The sequence below is a fragment of the Panthera onca genome, chromosome A1 (genome assembly GCF_046562875.1).
Source record: "Panthera onca isolate mPanOnc1 chromosome A1, mPanOnc1 haplotype 2, whole genome shotgun sequence".
NCBI classification, from domain to species: domain Eukaryota; kingdom Metazoa; phylum Chordata; class Mammalia; order Carnivora; family Felidae; genus Panthera; species Panthera onca.
The window spans coordinates 32,888,854-32,908,722 of NC_138339.1; the positions used below are offsets into that span (position 1 = coordinate 32,888,854).

At 38.5% G+C, this 19,869-nt stretch overlaps 1 protein-coding gene across 6 annotated transcripts in view; it reads right to left on the reverse strand.

Annotated features, from left to right (window-relative positions):
* The window catches only part of PRKAA1 (protein kinase AMP-activated catalytic subunit alpha 1), a 45,723-nt gene that overhangs the window by 15,339 nt on the left and 10,515 nt on the right, over positions 1 to 19,869 (reverse strand). For 2 of the 6 annotated variants that reach the window (XM_078445119.2, XM_060637655.3), the window contains exons 2-4: positions 3,718 to 3,859; positions 2,013 to 2,106; positions 1,535 to 1,579 (exon numbers count right to left, since the gene is read on the reverse strand). In XM_078445119.2, the coding sequence (XP_078301245.1) occupies positions 1,535 to 1,579; positions 2,013 to 2,072 (105 nt within the window). In that variant the 5' untranslated portion in view covers positions 2,073 to 2,106; positions 3,718 to 3,859. Of the gene's footprint in view, positions 1 to 1,534; positions 1,580 to 2,012; positions 2,107 to 3,717; positions 3,860 to 19,229; positions 19,321 to 19,617; positions 19,742 to 19,869 lie in introns of all 6 variants that reach the window. The other 4 variants (XM_060637656.3, XM_060637659.3, XM_060637657.3 and 1 more) reach the window with 3 other exon arrangements.

Below are 19,869 nucleotides of genomic sequence, written 5' to 3' on the forward strand. Positions count from 1 at the left end.
GAAGGCTCACCAATCATTAAGTTCCACCTACATGAGCTTGGCATTTAGTACCTCACTCAAATATAAGTGGACAACCAAGAATCACCAGATATCTGAGGAAGGGCCTTTACAAAAGACAGAGACCAATAAAATGAACAGGAAAAAAAAAAAAAAAAAAAAAAAGAACAGGGAGCACAAAAGGTACAGTAACAATGCAGGGAACAGAGGAAAACTTAAATAATAAATAAATAAATAAATAAATAAATAAATAAGTAAATAAATAAGTAAGTAAGTAAGTAAGTAACAACTGTTGACTCTTAGCTACAGAGAACAAACTGATGGTTACCAGAGGTGGGAGGAATGGGTGAAAGTGTGATGGGGATTAAGAGTACACTTATGTTGAGCACTGATTAAGTAAGGTACAGAATTGTTGAATCACTGTATTTTACACCTGAAACAAATATAACACTGCATGTTAACTACATTGGAATTAAAATTAAAACCTTAAAAAAAAAAAACAACTAATTATTATCCTTAGACAGATAAGGTTATTATATCTGTGGAGCAGAACTGGCTATTTAAAAAAGAAAATTTCAGAGGCGCCTAGATGGCTCAGTCAGTTAAGCGTCCAAGTCTTGATTTCAGCTCAGGTCAAGATCTCACTCATCAGGCTCCATGAAACCTGCTTAGGATTCTCTCTCTCCCTCTCTCTCTCTGCCCCTCCCACATGTGCATACCTGCACACTTGCTCTCTCTCTCAAAATAAATAAATAAACTTTAAAAAAAAATCTAAAGAAAAAAGAAAATTTCAGAAAACAAGATCTTTGAAATAGAAAATATGACAGCTGAAATTTAAAATTTTTTAAATGTTTATTTATTTTTGAGAGAGAGGCAGAGACACAGCGTGAGTGGGGGAGGGGCAGAGAGAGACACAATCATAAGCAGGCTCCAGGCTCTGAGCTATCAGCACAGAGTCCGATGTGCGGCTCAAACTAACCAGCTACAAGACCATGACCTGAGCCAAAGTCGGACACAACTGACTGAGCCACTCAGGCACCCCAACAGCTGAAATTTTAATATACCACAGAAGAAAAATGACCAAGAAATGACAAATGGAAAAGATAAGAAAACAAGATACCAATCCAACTTGTGCCTGTTTCCATTTTTCCAGGCATAGCATAGCATGGGGGGAGGGGGTACACTGTATAGAGAAGTGGAATACCTGAAAATTGAAATGAACCATGTTAAAAAATGGTAAAATCAAAATTAACTTGGTTAATGAGTTTGATTTTGATGAAAGTAAATAGATATGCTACATAGAACAAATGAGTGAATGATATAAAGAACTTTAGATTGAGAGGGAAAAAAAAATGGCTTCTCACTGCTAGACACAGCTCTTCTAGAAAGAGGTTTTAGCCATACCACATAACCTGGGTATGAGAAAAACATGGGCAGGAGGGGCAGTGTTTACTTTTTATGTCCGTAACTTAAGAAACTGTTCAAAATATCTTCTAAAGTTCCTTCCAACTCTAAATTCTTTAAGTCTAATTCCTACCTCCTTCATGGAGCCTGTTCTTACTACTCCAGGTACATCAGATTTCTGAAACCAAAAAATGAATGCAATTTAAATGTGGCTAGGGTTGACTAGCAAGGCCTAGATCTTTAATATGTTTTGTAAGGATTAAATATATACTTCAAGATATATATTACAAGTATTTGTATACCCCAACAGCATGAGTTGGAGGATCATGAGTTCTGGGGTCTCAATCCAATTCTGTCATTAATAAATCATGTGACCTTGAGTAAATCTATAAATCGTAAGTCTCAGCTTCCACTTCCATGTAAGTAGACTAAGGAAATAGTCTTTAAGGTCTTTTCTAACTCTAAATCGTCTATGATTCTAGACAAATATATGACTAAGGAAACTGGTTATTAAGTAGACCTCTTAACAAAATTGCTCTCTGACATCTTGAAGCTAGTAAGGAATAAGGGGAGTTACAAAATATATACAGGATTAAATCAGAACTGCTTACCCTTCCATTTTTACAGATATAATCAAATAGCTCTCCTCCTGAGACATATTCCATCACCATGAAAATATCAGATGGTGTACTGATGACCTGGTACCTGGTGAGAGAAAACATTTATCTACCAATATTAAAACATGTATATTCATCATTCAGTAAATATTTACTAAGTGCCTATAATATAGCAGGCACTGTGCTAGAATCCGGGAAAAGCTGCAGGGAACAAAACAAATTCTCTGCCTTCATGGAGTTCATGTTCCAGGAGCCAGGAAACAGACACTAAATAAATAAGCAATATCTCAGGTGGTAGAACTTGCTATGAAGAGAAATAAAACAAACTACGAGGAACCTCTCACACAGGGCATTTAAGGAAGGACTACTGTCCAATAAAGTAACATTTGAGCAGAACCTGATGGAAGGGAGCAAACCATACCACAATCTAGGAAGAAGGTGAGCCAGCAAGTGCAAAGGCCCCGAGGTACAAGTCTGTCTGGCATGTTTGAGGAATGGTAAGACGGCTAGAGCAGAGTGAGCTGGCAGAAAGAAATAGGATGTGGACTCAAAAAGCTAACTGGAGACCAGAGGACAGAACCTTACAAACCACGATGAGGCCTGACTTCTACTCTAAGGGAGATGCAAAGCTATTAAAGGTTTTAAGCAAAGTAGTCATGTGATCTGATCTCTTAAAAAGGAAACTTTAATTTATGGCAACAACATGAAGAACTGATGGGATGGCAAACGTGGAAGCAATAGTCTACTGCAGGAGTCTGTGACAGAGATGACAGTGGCTCAAACTAGGCTGATGGTAATGAAGGAATTGAGGAACACTCGGATTCTAGATAGATTTTGAAGAAAGAAATGGAATGGATGACAGGAAGTTCAGGATGGTTCCTAAGTCTCTGCCCTAAGGAACTGGATATTCACAGAGGGTGACAGCTGTGGGAAGAGCAGGCTTGGTGGAGGGTAACAGAAAGTTCAGCTCTAGCATCCCCATGGGGATGTGAAGTACGCAGTGAGTGAGGGATCTGGAGTTAGGGGAAGAGGTAACAAAGCAGGAGATGTGTATGGAGAAGTCATCAGCATATGGACAGCACTTAAAACTACAGCACCTCAGCAAATGAGAAGAGAGGAGAGTGAAACAAATTTTGAGTCAGCTCATTCAGTACAAAAGCTAAGCAGTTGTCACTGACAGCCCGCATGAGAAAACGGAGCAATAAGTAAGTTATATGGAGACCCTACAATTGGCCACTGTAAAACAACCATAATATCACTGCCCTTCTGAAATACTGGAGTCCTAAAATTTTATCGGTCATTATTTGTTTTCTGAGATATAAGCAGTACAGGGGAACACCCTTTCTACTGGCTAAGTGACATCATGTGGAAATTTGGATGTCAAGAGTTTTTACTAGCAAATCATTGTTGGTTCTACAGCAACAGGGACACAGAAAGTTATCTATCAGAAAGGCATGTCCAGAAGACAAGAAAGAATGAGAAAGGTAACAGCTGATAAGCACAAGGGCAAAACATGAACACAGGCTTAGGTGACCAAGAACAGGGTTAGATATAGATAAATACATGAACAGGCAAAAATCTTTAAATCTTGAGGGAAGATTCAAGAAATGTCAGTCATCCTTCTCACTTGTCAGAGTAAGTTGGTTAACAAAAATTATTTTAAAATGATATGACTACATTTCATACAATCAGTTCTTACAGTTTAATTATATGAGGATGCCTGAAAAGCTTGAGGTTCTGAATTTCTCTGCGGATTTTTCCTACCACATCAAGGCTTCGAATCTTCTGTCGATTGAGTATCTTCACAGCAACTTTGTGCCCAGTCAATTCATGTTTGCCAACTGTAGGAGAAATAATTTTACCAGTTAGTGCCAGGCTTGATTAATAACATATTTACATGTATTCGAAGAGTTTGCACTCTCAGAAAATACTGAGCAAATTTAAGTTCCTTTCAATTCTACCTGATTTGCCTCTAAATGTTGTTTACATGTTCAAGAGTGATTAAGTGGGAGAATACATAAGAAACTGGCAACAGTGGTTTCTTCCAGAAAGGAAAACTGGAAAGCTAACACAGAGAGAAAGAAGAGACTTCCTTTTTGCTATATACTTTTTTGCACTTTTAAATTCTGATTTTTTAATTCTTAAGCTATCATACATACAACCTGAACTTTAAAAAAAAAAAAAAACTGAACTTTTTGCTTTTGGTGAACAGTTCTATGAAGTTGAACATATAGTAACTGGTAAAGCCACCATTAGAATCAAATACAGAATAGTTCCACCATCCCCCAAAATGCCCTCATGCCACAAACACACTCCCCCTCCCTCTCCATAACCCCTTGAACCATTCAAATTTCAGTTCATGAGCATGCCATTTCTATTTTTAAGAATAAAATTTAAAAAAAATGTTAATGTTTTTATTTTTGAGAGAGAGAGAAAGTGTGCACAGGGGCGGGGCAGAGAGAGAGAGGGAGACACAGAATTTGAAGCAGGCTCCAGGCTCAGAGCTGTCCGCACAGAGCCCAACACAGGGCTCAAACTCATAAACCATGAGATCATGACCTGAGCCAAAGTTGGACGCTTAACCAACTGAGCTACCCAAGTGCCCCAAGAATAAAAAATTTCAGTGATTTTATTTCAATTCTGAATGCTATGCCCAGATAATCAATGGTAATAATAGGATTTAGTCTCCAAAATTTTAGCTTTTATTTACCCTTTCCCTAGAACCTACTAGAGAATATATATTCTATCAAAATTAGGAAGAAAATGAAGAAAGATAATATCCACTAAAGAAGGGATCAAATATAGGAGAAAAACTAAGAGATCTCCAATATGGTAATGAAGCAAAGTCCTAGGTAACAGATGTGTAGAAGGCCTAGAGGCAACAAATCCAGACAGAAATGTGACAGAGGAGCCAAGATCGGGGCGGGGGGGGGGGGGGGGTGGGGGGGAGGGGGCAGATAAATTATTTTATAGGTTTGAAAGTTTGGAATGCTGTATTGAGAGAGATTTTACAAAAGCATTTGAAGATACAGGAAATTTAGCCTCAGGTTTAAAGAAAACTAAGAAAATGGACAAACCAAGGTTAACTTAATAACTCCAGGAAAAATGAAAAGTAATGTAAGAAAATATAGTCACAGGGCACCTGGGTGGCTCAGTTGAGCATCCAACTCTTGATATCAGCTCAGGTCATGATCTTGGGGTCATAAGATCAAGCCCCACAATGGACTCCACACCGAGCATGAAAACTGCTTGGGATTCTCTGTCTCCCTCTCTCTCTCTACCAGCCCCCTCTCAAAATAAATGAACATTTAAAAAATATATATAGTCACAGTATTGCCTTGGCAATAGTTTTTACACAGTCACAATTATGAAATGCTAAATGTAGGGTTTTTTAACTATGATATAATTATTAGGAGAATGAGGGTGTAGAGGAAAAGGTGTAAGAGAACTGAAATCCATATCTACTCTAACAGAAACTCAACAACAACAATAAAAATCTGACAAGAATTAAGAAATAGTTAGTACACATTCATGGATCAATTTGAAATATGGAGGTTTAAAAAAAAACAACAACCTAGAGATAAATACAAGAAAAAACAGCTAAGAGTTGAGAGTGTGGGTAAGGAATTGTTTTATAAATACACCTCTTAGCACTATTTGACTTTTTGAAATATACATGTATCAATTTTTTTTTTAATAAGTGGTTTAGGGTTTTAGCTTTTTAGGAAGAAAATGCTGTCTTCTAAAGTAGAACATAGTTTGTAAGACCAAGACCAATAGCTGAGAGCTTTCCCTGGTGATCTTGGTAATTACCAACTGAAAGGCAAAGGTAATGATAAATAAGAAATTCCTTCTTAGTTATTTATGTATGTTATGTGCTGAATTGTGTCTCCCCCCGAAATTCATGTTGGAACCCTCCCTCTCAGAATGTGACAGTACGTGGAAATAGGGCCTGTAAAAAAGTGACTGTTGAAATAGATCAGGTAGGTCTGAATACCCCCTGACTGGTGTATCTTTATAAGAGTAAATCTGTACACAGAGAGAGAGAGAGAGAGAGCAGGGGTTCACACGGGAAACCCTGGGAGGACACAGGGAAGAGGCAGCCATCTGCAAGCTAAGGAGAAAGCCTCAGAAGGCATCAACCCTTCTGAAACCTTGATCTCCAATGTTTAGCCTCCAGACTGTAAGAAAATAAACTGCTGTTCAAGCCATTCTGGCTGAGGTATTTTGTTATGGCAGCCCTTAGCAGGTAATTATGATATTTTTTATCATTTCCAAGTTGAAAACTCAATATTGATAATTTAAACTTCTTGTGTTTAGGGGTGCCTGGGTGGCAGTCGGTCAAACACCTGACTCTCGATTTCAGCTCAGGTTGTGATCTCAAGATCGTGGGATCGAGCCCCACCTTGGGTTCTGCACTGACAGCATGGAGCCTGCTTGGGATTCTCTCTCTCCCTCTCTCTCTCTGCCTCTCCCCTGCTCATGCATGCACACATGAGCGTGTGTTCTCTCTCTCAAACTAAATAAGTTTTTTTAAAAAAGATTTAAACTTCTTGTGTTTAAAACATTATTTTAAACAAAGACTTTTTCTCACTATTCCAATCTAAATAGGCTTTCCTGCTTGATCTGGGATTTGGGATGGAGTTGAGCTTGCCCACCCTTTAGAAACCCTCAAGGATTATGAACCACTGCATGTTTTTAAGCAGGGGAGCAACAAGATAATTAAATTAGCTTTCTAAAGACAAAACTCACTGATTGCTCCTCACTTAATAGGTGCTCTTGGTGACTTAACAATAAAATTTTAGAACTAAAGAGAACTTTACAGATCATCTAGTCCAATGGTTTTCAATAATTCAACATCTTCCCCCCACCAGGCCAACCAAGACAATGAGTGATGGGCTTCTCTGCCCCCCACGCTCCCTTCAGTTGAGAAGGTCAGGGGATGGGGTAGTTTCTAATTACTTCGAATTTTTTTAAGCATTTGCTATTTTCCTTAAATGTTTTAATTAATAATATTAAATCCAAGGTAAGTTATACAGGTATTTCACACTTGCAGAAAAAAGCATTAAGACTCCAAGAAAACTGTTTAAGTCACAGTAAGTCTCAGTCCTTCTCAAAAATACAATTTATCACCTAAATTCACCTCCTACTTTGTCCAGATTCTTTAACCTGCACAATACCTCTGGAATGTACATCTTCCCAGCAAGTGAACAAATATACAACTGCAACATAGTCTACCCTAACCCAAAGCATTATCACAGAATCAAAAATGCCAGTTTCAAACTACTACAATGTAAATGGAATCTCTAAATTTTCTTATAACCACCATTTGTATAGCTTGACTAATCTCAAAACCACCCACGGCTAAGAAAATATAGAACTTTCCTGAAAGATGGTAGAATAGGAATACACTGGACATACTTCCATCAAAAACTAATTAAAATACACATGAAATCAGTAACAAAGAAAAACCTATAATCACAGCTGAAATGGGACTGAAAATTGGAAGCACATTCTAATTTTGGATAAGGCTTTCTCCAATCTCCTACACCAATCAGATGTGATTAAGTGCAGTCAAATTGACTGTTAAACCCTAATTCAGGAAGTATCTTAGTTTGTTGAGACCTAGTTTATTGATACCTGAAGTAGTAATCTCATCTGTCTGAACTACCCCCAAAATCTCCAAGCAATGGCTTAGTAGAAACTCTCTCCCATTAACTGCATAGCTGAAACAGGACTGGGAAATAGCCACAATACTGGATACTACTGGCAGACTCTGAATCAGAAGGAATGTTAAAGCAGAATCCATTTGGGACTGAACTCCCAATTCATCACAAATTAACCAGTCTCCTCTCATAGGATACCCTGCTCAACTTAATCTCAACCCAGATTAACTATGCAACAACAGAGTCTTTTTTTTTTTTTTTTAAAGAGAGCATGCACAAAGTAGAGGGGCTGAGGAAGACGGGGAGAGAATCTTAAGCAGACTTCACACTCAGTATGGAACCTGACGCAAGGCTTGATCCCATGTCAGGGATCCCATGACCCTGGGATCATGACCTGAGCCAAAATCAAGAGTAGGTCACTCAACCAACTGAGCCACCCAGGCACCCAAAAAACAATGGGTCTTATCAAAACTCCAGATGTGCATTCTATCATTAAAGAAGGAACTGCAATAGAGACTCAAAGTATTCTTTCAAATTCATTTCATGTACTGAACATCTGCTACATACCAGTTAACATTGCCACAGAAAACAGAACTGACCAAAAGCAACCTGGGTCCCTGGGACCTTCCTGGCCTCTGAAGATGACCAAAATAACTGTAAGGTAGGAAAAACCAAAAAGTTTTTTAAAGTACAAAAGAATAAAGCAAGAAGAACAGACATTAATTAAAACATGAACATTTAAAACATGAACCCAAGAATACATGAATGTTGTAGAAAAAATGAACTATCACAAGGTGATAAGAAATACAGAAGTTACAGAGCATCTGGCTGGCTCAGTCAGTAGAGCATGCGCCTCTTGATCTCAGGGTTGTAAGTTCGAACCCACATTGGGTGTAGAAATTACTCAAACATTTATGTTTACATTATTTTAAAAGATTTTAATCTTTTAAGGAGTGCCTGGGTGGCTCAGTCAGTTAAGCGTCCTACTCTCCATCTCAGATCAGGTCTTGATCTCAGGGTTTTAAGTTCAAGCCCTGCACTGGGCTCTGCACTGGGCGTTAAGCCCATTTAAAAAAAATAAAAATAAAGGGGCGCCTAGGTGGCTCAGTCAGTTAAGCGTCTTACTTCAGCTCAGGTCATGATCTCACAGTTTGCAGGTTGGAACTCCACCTTGGGCTCTGTGCTGACAGCTCAGAGCCTGGAGCCTGCTTCAGACTGTGTCTCCCTCTCTCTCTGTTCCTCCACCGAGACATTCTGTCTCTCTATCTCTCAAAAACAAATATTTTTAAAAATTTTAATAAATAAAATAAAATATTTTAAACAAAAAAGGAAATATAAAAGGAAGAGCAGAGCAAGATGAATTTTACAACAATTAGAAAGCAGTAAGTTGTAAAAATATGAGAAAATTTTATTGTAAACATACCAAAAATTAGGAAGAAATCAAAATTAGCACTCAAAGGATAGATGCTGATAGACAAAGAACAGGAAATCAAGTGAAATTCAACTCATGAGTAATAGCGAGTAGAGAATAAATACTATTCCACCTATGAATAATAGAAGTCCCTCCCCAGTAAAAGAAGAGTAAGTAAACAGAACGAAATCAATAACCAAAGTACGACTAAAGACATTGTTCTAATACCTGAGCATTTCATCAAATTAGAGATTACTTAGAAGAAATAGAGGCATATCTTCATTTCTGAAACAACAGAAATCACAGAAGTATGACTGTACAAATAGTATTCAAACAAAAATTGAACAGTAACAGGGAGGAGAAAGGTGTCGTAACAGCCACCGTAGAGATCAAATTCAACCTCTCTGTCTCTCTCTCTCTCACACACACACACACAGCTAAGTAAATAAGCAGGGTACACGATCAGTTTGTTTTTTTAAGGGAAAATTAGTGCACTAATTCCTTTTTCATGGCTGGCAAACCAATAGAAACATTTCAGGGGAAGAAAAAGACAGCTGATATACTAGACGGCATTAAGAGTGATTTTGGGGCACCTGGGTGGCTCAGTTGGTTAAGCGTCCGAGTTTGGCTCAGGTCATGATCTCACGGTTTGTAGGTCTGAGCCCTGCGTCAGGCTCTATGCTGATAACTCAGAACCTGGAGCCTGCTTGGGATTCTGGGTCTCCCTCTCTCTCTGCCCCTCCCCCACTCATGCTCTATCTCAAGAATGAACATTTAAAAAAAATTTTTTTTTTTAATTTTTTTTTTCAACGTTTTTTATTTATTTTTGGGACAGAGAGAGAGAGAGCATGAACGGGGGAGGGGCAGAGAGAGAGGGAGACACAGAATCGGAAACAGGCTCCAGGCTCCAAGCCATCAGCCCAGAGCCTGACGCGGGGCTCGAACTCACGGACCGCGAGATCGTGACCTGGCTGAAGTCTGACGCTTAACCGACTGCGCCACCCAGGCGCCCCTAAAAAAAATTTTTTAAGAGAAAGAGTGATATATATATTTTTATATAGTTCCTCGGAATTTAACTTAGAATTAAGTACATTTTAACATGTACATAATTATTTTTATTATAGTGTTTTATTTAAGAAAAGACTAAATGACCAATTTTAGAGAACAGTTTAATACATTGTTATTCCAACTCTCTCTCAGAGGAAGACTATAGAAAATGTTCTTATAATCATGAAAAGAGCAAACAAAAACATATGTATTCTACATTGTCTACCTATACCAAAAATATTTCTATGAAAATGACAATGTGCCTGGAAATGCAAGCTGGTGCAGCCACTCTGGAAAACAGTATGGAGGTTCCTCAAAAAATTAAAAATAGAACTACCCTACGACCCAGCAATTGCACTACTAGGCATTTATCCAAGGGATACAGGTATGCTGTTTTGAAGGGGCACGTGCACCCCAATGTTTACAGCAGCACTACCAACAATAGCCAAAGTATGGAAAGAGCCCAAATGGCCATCGATGGATGAATGGATAAAGAAGATGTGGTATATATACACAATGGAAGATTACTCGGCAATCAAAAAAATGAAATCTTGCCATTTGCAACTACGTGGATGGAACTGGAGGGTATGATGCTAAGTGAAATTAGTCAGAGAAAGACAAAAATCATATGACTTCACTCATATGAGGACTTTAAGAGACAAAACAGATGGACACAAGGGAAGGGAAACAAAAATAATATAAAAACAGGGAGGGGGACAAAACATAAGAGACTCTTAAATATGGAGAACAAACTGAGGGTTACTGGAGGGGTTGTGGGAGGCAGGGGTGGGCTAAATGGGTAGGGGGCATTAAGGAAGCTACTCCTGAAATCACTGTTTCACTATATGCTAACTAATTTGGATGTACATTTTAAAAAATAAAAAAGAAAATTAAAAAAAAAGAAAATGATAATGTACCAAAATTAAAAGTTATTCTATAGTGTTTTTTTTTTCATATTTTACGTACTGTTTTATATTCTTTACAATTCAAAAATCCCAAAGGGAAGAAAAAAAAGAAAAAACGATGGGTGTTAGATTCACATTTTTCAGTAACAGGTTGAATGCCCCATTCTCCTTTCACATAAGAAGGCAGTCTGTGTACAAAGCATAGACTTTGTAGTCACACAGACCTGGGTTCTGTGTATGAAGGTATTTACTAAATGTTTGACCTGGGAAAGTTAAGTAACTTCAACCTTCTATTCAGTTGTCTGTAAAAATAAGAATACCACATACACAAGGGTGACTATAAGGAATACATGAGGTAGGGTTTGTAAAGCACTTTCCATAGTGTCCAGCACAGTAAATGCTTGATGAATAAATGGTGGCTATTACCATTTAGGGCTACTTATTTTCAATCGCTCCCAGACCTGCCCCCTCTACCTATCTAATCAGCTCTAAAGTTTCTGGTTTAATCCACACACGGCCAATTATCTCAGCTCTTTGATTTGTGCCCCTTATCCACTTAGAGTCAGTAGCATCCCTTTAAGCACATAAGTGCTAAATAATTAATAGCTATGATTTCTATCCATCTAGCTCCCATCTTCATAAGCTTCAATTCCACCAACCTGCTCCATCCTTCCCCCTTCCATCAACCATCAATCCTGAGATTTCTAGCTTCCAAAGTTCGACCCTTTCCTGACTTTGGTTAATTTTCAACATATTAGTGCTAGACATATACACTTGGCACCAAGTCCTTGACGGTGATTTCACCTAATACCTAAAAACTATAGGAACGCTTATTCAGTCATAGAAGAGCGCAGAGTAATTTGACTCAGCTTAAATCACATTTTTGTAAACAAATACTATTTTTAAATATAAATCTAATTGATTTTCAACACATAACAATTTAATTAAGATACACAACTTAGTAATTAATAGGCATGATGACACAGCCACTTTGTGTCCAAACCTACTGACCCTCTAACTCTAACCAACTCTGGAAGACTGATATTATTAGCAACACTTGACAGGTAACTGAGGCACAGGAAGATGAAATAACTTGCCCAAAGGCCTATAGCTGGTGGTTAGTAAAATCAAAACATGAACCCAGATCTAGCTCAAAAACTTGTGCTTTCCCCAAAACAGTAAGTGAAATGTGATAACTTTTTAATTTTTTTATAAAGCTATTTTTAAATTTTTTTAAAATGTTTATGTATTGTTGAGAGACAGACAGAAAGACAGACTGTGAGCTGGGGAGGAACAGAGAGGGAGGGAGACACAGAATATGAAGCAGGCTCCAAGCTCTTAGCTGTGAGCACAGAGCCCGACGTGGGGCTCGAATCCAGGAACCGTCAGATCATGACCTGAGCCGAAGTCGGACACTTAACCAACTGAGCCATCCAGGTACCCCATGATAACTTTTTTAAAAAGATAATCCTTTTTTTAAATTTATTGTTTTATTTATTTTTGAGAGAGAGAGAGCGAGCATGAGCAGGGGAGGGGCAGAGAGAGAGAGGGAGGAAGACACAGAATCCTAAGCAGGCTCCAGGCTCTGAGCTGTCAGCACAGAGCCCAACGCAGGCTGGAATTCACAGACTGCAAGATCATGACCTGAGCTGAAGTCGGACGCTTAACCAACTGACCCACCCAAGCACCCCTAAAAAGATAATCCTAAAAGGGCATTACATAGTATAATAATACAGATACAGATATCCTTTTAATAAAGGATAAGTCTAAGAAGTTGAACATATCAGAGGAATCCTTAATTTATAGGCTCACAGTTTTGAAAAGAATAATAGACTGAATTCTCACATGCCAATAAGAGTTATTCTAAAACTTTGTTCATTAAGAAATAGTTGAGTACCACTCAACATGTCTCTGGAGGCAAGGGAAACAAAAGCAAAAATGAACTATTGGGACCTCATTAAAATAAAAAGCTTCTGCACAGCGAAGGAAACAATCAGCAAAACTAAAAGGCAACCAACGGAATGGGAGAAGACATTTCAAACAACATATCAGATGAAGGGTTAGTATCCAAAATCTGTAAAGAACTTCTCAAACTCAACACCCAAAAAACAAATAATCCAGTGAAGAAATGGGCAGAAGACATGAATAGACACTTCTATACAGAAGACATCCAGATGGCCAACCAACACAAGAAAAAATGCTCAACATCACTCATCATCAGGGAAACACAAATCAAAACCACAATGAGATACCACCTCACACCAGTCAGAATGGCTAACATTAACAACTCAGTCAACAACAGATGTTGGCAAGGATGCAGAGAAAGAGGATCTCTTTTGCACTGCTGGTGGGAATGAAAACTGGTGCAACTACTCTGGAAAACAGTATGGAGGTTCCTCAAAAAATTAAAAATAGAACTACCCTACGACCCAGCAATTGCACTACTAGGTATTTATCCAAGGGATACAGATATGCTGTTTCGAAGGGACACGTGCACCCCCATGTTTATAGCAGCACTATCAACAAGAGCCAAAGTATGGAAAGAGCCCAAATGGCCATCGATGGATGAATGGATAAAGAAGATGTGGTATATTTGTACAATGGAGTATTACTCAGCAATCAGAAAGAATGAAATCTTGCCATTTGCAACTACGTAGATGGAACTGGAGGGTATTATGCTAAGGGAAATTAGTCAGTCAGAGAAAGACAAAAATCGTATGACCTCACTCATCTGAGAACTTTAAGAGACAAAACAGATGAACGTAAGGGAAGGGAAGCAAAAATAATATAAAAACAGGGAAGGGGACAAAAACATAAGAGACTCATAAATACGGAGAACAAACTAAGGGTTGTGGGAGGGGGGATGGGCTAAATGGGTAAGGGGCATTAAGGAATCTACTCCTGAAATCATTGTTGCACTATATGATAACTAACTTGGAGGTAAATTTAAAAAATAAATAAAAAATTAAAAAAAGAAGAAATAGTTGAGTACCTGCACCTACTATGTGTCTGGCACCGCTCCTGTGATCTTTTTCCTGTACTAGAAAATTAATTCAGTCTACCAAAAACCTGCCTCATCAATTTCAACATTTTAAGACAAGATACCAAGAACACACTTTATTCATTCTAGCAAACCAATTGAAAGTTTCTCAAAAACTGAGGCACCTGGGTGGCTCAGTCAGTTAAGCGTCCGACTCTTGATTTTGGCTCAGGTCATGATCTCAGTTTGTAACATCAAGCCCCACGTTGGGCTCTGTGCTGACAGCATGGAGCCTGCTTGGGATTCTTTCTGCCCCTCCCCTGCTCACAAGAGCACACGAACACGTGTGTGCTCGCTCACACGCGCACTCTCTCTCTCTCAAAATAAATAAATAAACATTGTTTTCAAAAAGTTTTAAAAAGTCTCTCAAACATTAAAGTATTATAAGGGAGAAACCAAGATCATAAAACCAAAAGCATATAAAATGGCAAGTGTAGTGGGTTGAATAGTGCCCCTACAGCCCAGAATGTGATCTTATGTGGAAATAGGGTATTTGCAAATGTAATCAGGTGTGGATCTCAAAATGAAATCATCCTAGCTTTAGAGTGGGTTCTGTATTTAATGAATGTTGTCCTAAATAAGAAGAGAGAACACAGACACACCTACAGGAGGCCACTGGAAGACAAAGGCAGAGACTACAGTTTTGCTACCACAAGCTAAGAAACACCAGGAGCCACCAAAAGCTGGAAAAGGCAAGGAAAAGGTTCTCACCAAGAGCCTTCAGAAGGAGTATAACCCTACAAACCCCTTAATTTCGGACTTTAGGCCTCCAGAACTATGAAAGAATAAATTTCTGTTGTTCTAAACCACTCAGTTTGTGGTACTTTGTTACTGCAGCCCTAGGAAACGAATAGTTTTTTCTCATATTTGAAATTCACCATTAAAATTAACAAGTTAACAAAAGTAATCTTTTCTGAAAACAGGTTTTCTAATCTGTACTACACATGCCCAGAATTCTTAAATGGGATACACTGTACAAAATGAATGGGAACCAAGCAAATGTTCACCTTGTATGAGCGTCATTTACTCCCCTGTGCCTTCACACAGTGACATCTGTGGGAGTTAGCAGGATAGGACTTCTTACTCCTAGGCTATTTGTTCCAGCTCCATGGTTTTCTGCATTTTGAAGTTGTGTCCTCCCCTTCACAGCCTATCAGGAGTCAACTCTTACAGCCCCCTCTCCAATGTTCTAATTTGGGAATTTGAATTTTCTATAGGCTAGAAAAATCATAAAACTAAAATTATCACAATGAATTTTATGAAGTATGCCCTACAATATACTAGGACAGAAGACACATTTGGGACAGGATGTATGTTCTCCCTTTTGGGAAAGCACTATGAATATTAACACAATAATGGCTCTGAAGCACCGGGTAGAGAAACCAATTAAACATTTTTAATCTGTCTTCTTTGGATACAGGCTTTTCCCTCTGAGGTTTTCAAATAATGTCCCAACACTGATGACTCAAATATTTTCTCTTTTAGAGTAGGCAATAGCCCTTCTGAATATTGTCTTTCTTCCTCTTTCTTCCCAGCAAAAGCTTGGTAATTTAAAGCTATGATACGGTAATCTGTTCTTTTCCTTAATTATGGGAACAAATATTTGCCTTGAACCCAATTACCAACAAACTTCAATATTAGAACTTCAGTAGCATAAAACTTTTGAAAATATAGTATATAACAGCTTAGGAAAAAAACACATTATCACATTTGAGCCTCACAACAAACCTATGATACAGGTAATTAGGAGGCTCTGAGCGATTATGTAATTCGATGAAGTAAAGCTATTATAGGATCAAGTTGGGATAGGTCTTCTGACTCCGAGTCTTAAGACCTACGTATTCTACCATCTATCTCTGCAGAACTGGGAAAAAGGTTTGGCACAGTATCAAACTCTGAACTGCTTTCTCAAAACTAAGCAAAAGATTCTGCATTGACTAAACTCAGTTGCAGCCAAATTAACTGCTGCTACACAGTCAGTCAACAGTAACAAGCGGACCCTATTGTCGGCAAAATAGGCATCAAGTCAACCACACCCCCCTCCCAAAGCTCAAAATTTGCTCTTGAGACTGTCACTGCTTTCCAGTAGTGCTAAGATACCGTTTTTGAACAAAATGGAAACAGGTATTTCTGCCATGGAAGGCTTGTAGGCTCCCAGAATTCACATCTCCCTCACACGAACAGCAGATTCGTCAACGATTAGCTACCAACTCTAAAATTCTAAGAGTCAGAAAATCTCGTATCTTAAAGCAGAAGGGAAATAATCCTAGAGAGGAGTGAGTTTTAAAAGGTGGAAATGTGAGAAAGGTAGGTTTTCTTAACAAAACACTTCAAGCATCCCAAACGGCAAACCAGATGTCCGCCATGTGCCACCCACCACCAGTCGGCCAACACAACACTGCAAAAATGCAAATGCAGGAGAAGCTCTGAACTCCTCCTCCTAGATCCCTTGCTCCTCTCCCCCTTCCCAGAGGTAACCACTACCTTAAATGTTTGTCTGCTCCACATACAGGAACACATAAACAATATTTTAACAATGTTTTCCCTATGTTTATTTCTACAAATTTTATACATTCTTTTCAAAACGTAATACCTGCACCAGACCATTAAACACTACAAAAGGATATACAGTGAAATGTCCCCCTGCTACCTAATGTAGCTGTTTTATGTGTATCTAATATAATGTAACTGACCAACTAATGTAACTGTTTTACGTGTATCTTTAAAGGAACACCCCACACATATGCAAGTAGTTACACTTAAATACCTTTTGGCTCCTGTTTTTTTATACACAAATGGTAGGTATACTATACACATTTGTTTGACTAGCCGTATTTCTCCCCCTAAAAATACACCTTAGAAATTGTTCCCGAAATTATATAAAGTCTCCTGCTTTTGTTTTTAACGTTTGCAGGATGTATCACTGCACAGCTAACCATAATTTAACTACTATCCTATTAGAAAAGTTACTTTCAACCTCTTGTATCTATAAACAATATATCAATGAATAACTCATTATTTCACACAGGAGTGTATCTATAAGATGAATTCCTAGAAGTTGAATTGGTGGGTTAACTTTAATAAACACTGTACCAATTTACTCGCATTAGGAATGTCTGAGTGTTTTTGCATGACTTTAAAATTTATATGGGGAGCCTGAGTGGCTCAGTCGGTAGAGCATCCAACTTAGGCTCAGGTCATGATCTCACAGTTCGTGGGTTCAAGCCCCAAGTCAGGCTCTGTGCTGACAGCTAGGAGCCTGGAGCCTACTTCGGATTCTGTGTCTCCCTCTCTGCCCCTCCTCTGCTCGTGCTCTCTCTCTCTCAAAAATAAACAAATACCCCCAAAAAAGAATTTAAAAAAATTATATAAACAGCATGACTGTACATGTTCTTCTACTTCTTTGTTTTTTGTGGCCTACCCTTATAAACTTGAGATCTACCGATGCTGGGGTGTGTGTGTGTGTGTGTGTGTGTGTGTGTATACATATATATGTTCTTTGTCCTTAAAGATTTTTTTTTTAGTAAGCTCCATACCAATGTAGGGCCTTAAACTCATGACCCCAAGATTAAGAGTTACAGCAGACACACCCTCCTTAAATTTTTAAATAACTTCTACTGTGATTCATTCACAAAGTGAACAGTGGCCTATTTACCTGAAACTGCAGTTTTATGTAGAAAAATACCAACTTAATTAATAGATTATATGTATAAACAACTCATTTGCTAGAGACCACCTACACCACTAAAAAGACCATCTTCTCTTCTCTTGGAAAACTTAACAGAAAGTGCCATTTTAATTTACTGCAACAATAACATGACTGTGCTCATCTGTGCTTTTATAATGGTTGTACCTGGGGAAAAGTGAGTGGACTCTGTGCGGGAATGGAGACTAACACCTTGACAACCAGGAAAAAGAAAGAAAAAAAAGAGAACTTGGAAATAAAAAAGATAATTCAAGCGTAATCCCAAACCAGCCCGAGTTGTCTGTTTAAACCTTCCCCTCAAAATGCTGGCATTAAGTTACCAAAGGACTTTTTTAGACTGTAATAAGAAACAAAATAATCACTGCAAATTCACAGTCCCTCTAAGCATGAAATATCATATCAGGAATTTTTCTGCATATCAGTATCACATCTTCTATTAGATTCCTTTTCTATGTTAAATTTACCAGAGTGTATAACTAATTTTAAAAGCTGCATATACTCTGAATTAACTCCATTGAAATATATGGCTAATTGTAGCAGTCATAAAAATTCTTGTCAAATTAAGGCTAGTGAAAGTTGCCAACATCGCCACTGTCATAGGTTATTTCTGCCTGCTCCCTGAGCATCTAGGCCCCCTTTTCTTTCTCCTAACAATTAATACCCATTTCTGTGTAAAGTATTTATTCTGTCTCCCAATAAGTACTTCAGAAGAAGATAAGAAGATGCCCCCACCACACACACACACACACACACACACACACACACACACACATATCTAACAGTGGGCCACGGTCCTCCCAAGAGTAATGCTATCTCCCTTGCTGGTACCTACTTAGGAACACAAGCACCTGGCATCCCCGACCCCAGGGACTGTATGAGCCAATGAGACTCATGAGAGGTAGGCTGAGGTTTCCTTGCTTTGGAGAGAGAACACAGAAAGAGAGTGGCTCAGTCAGTTAAGCATCTGACTTCAGCTCAGATCATCGTGATCTTATGGTTCGCGAGTTCGAGTCCTGCAATGCGTGAGCTTGAGCCCTGCTTCAGGTGCCCCGCTTTGGGTAAAAAAAAAAATCACAGGCCCACTTCGGATGAGTCCTGCTTCTCTTTTCTCTCTCTCTCTCTCTCTCTCTCTCTCTCTCTCTCTCTCTCTCTCTCCCCTCCTTTCTCTGCCCATCACTCATTTATGCCCACTCTCTCTCTTAAAAAAAAAAAAAAAAAGAAAAGAAAAAAGCACTGGTTGAAGATTTTGACTAATATCAACTTATATATTTATGAACAAATTTAACCCTATCTATGAGACATGTGATTGTTTGACTAATACTGGCCTTTCTACATTTGGCCAATATTAGTCCATTTGGAGAGGCTGACTTGGGACAGTATTTTGTACTTCAAGACAGGCACATGTGAGAGAGTGAAGGATAAAGAACAGCACTCACTGGAGGGATTCATGTTACAGCCACATCACAGATCAAATCCAGAACATGAACATTTTCCTCTTGCTCTCCTATCTGCCATGCCAAAAGCCATCTAGCAAATAAGAAAATGAGAACTGACGTTGCACAGTTCTACATTAGAATGATGAGCATCCTAATCCAAGCAGAGTCCTGGGAGGAGTGAGGGTATCAAGACTATTTTGGGGCATTAATGACCATGTCTTACAAATACTTGAAAAGGAAAAGCAGTTTGCGATTGCTAACAAGTAAAGAAACAGCATAGCCCAAAATAAGTAACTTCAAGGGCACAGAGACATCTTACTGGCCTAATACAGACCCACCCTGATGGCTGTTGTTACCCTATTCTGGCATTTGCTTCTTACTTTCTTACATTGTTGGCCTTGCTGATTTTCATAAGAAGACTTAGGCAGTTGCTTCCCTGTGGGCTATACAGCAATTTTCCAGTTCTATGACTCAGAAAGGGCAAGAGAAGGAAGGGTTCTCCTCTTCCATCCCTAGATAAAATCAGAAAATGTTTATTTTAGCTCCGGTAAAGCAAGGCTCAGTTAGTTAATTCACTGCACAGACTTTCACAACTTTTTTTTTCTTTCAACTCAAATATTTACCAAGAGCTCAGTATATG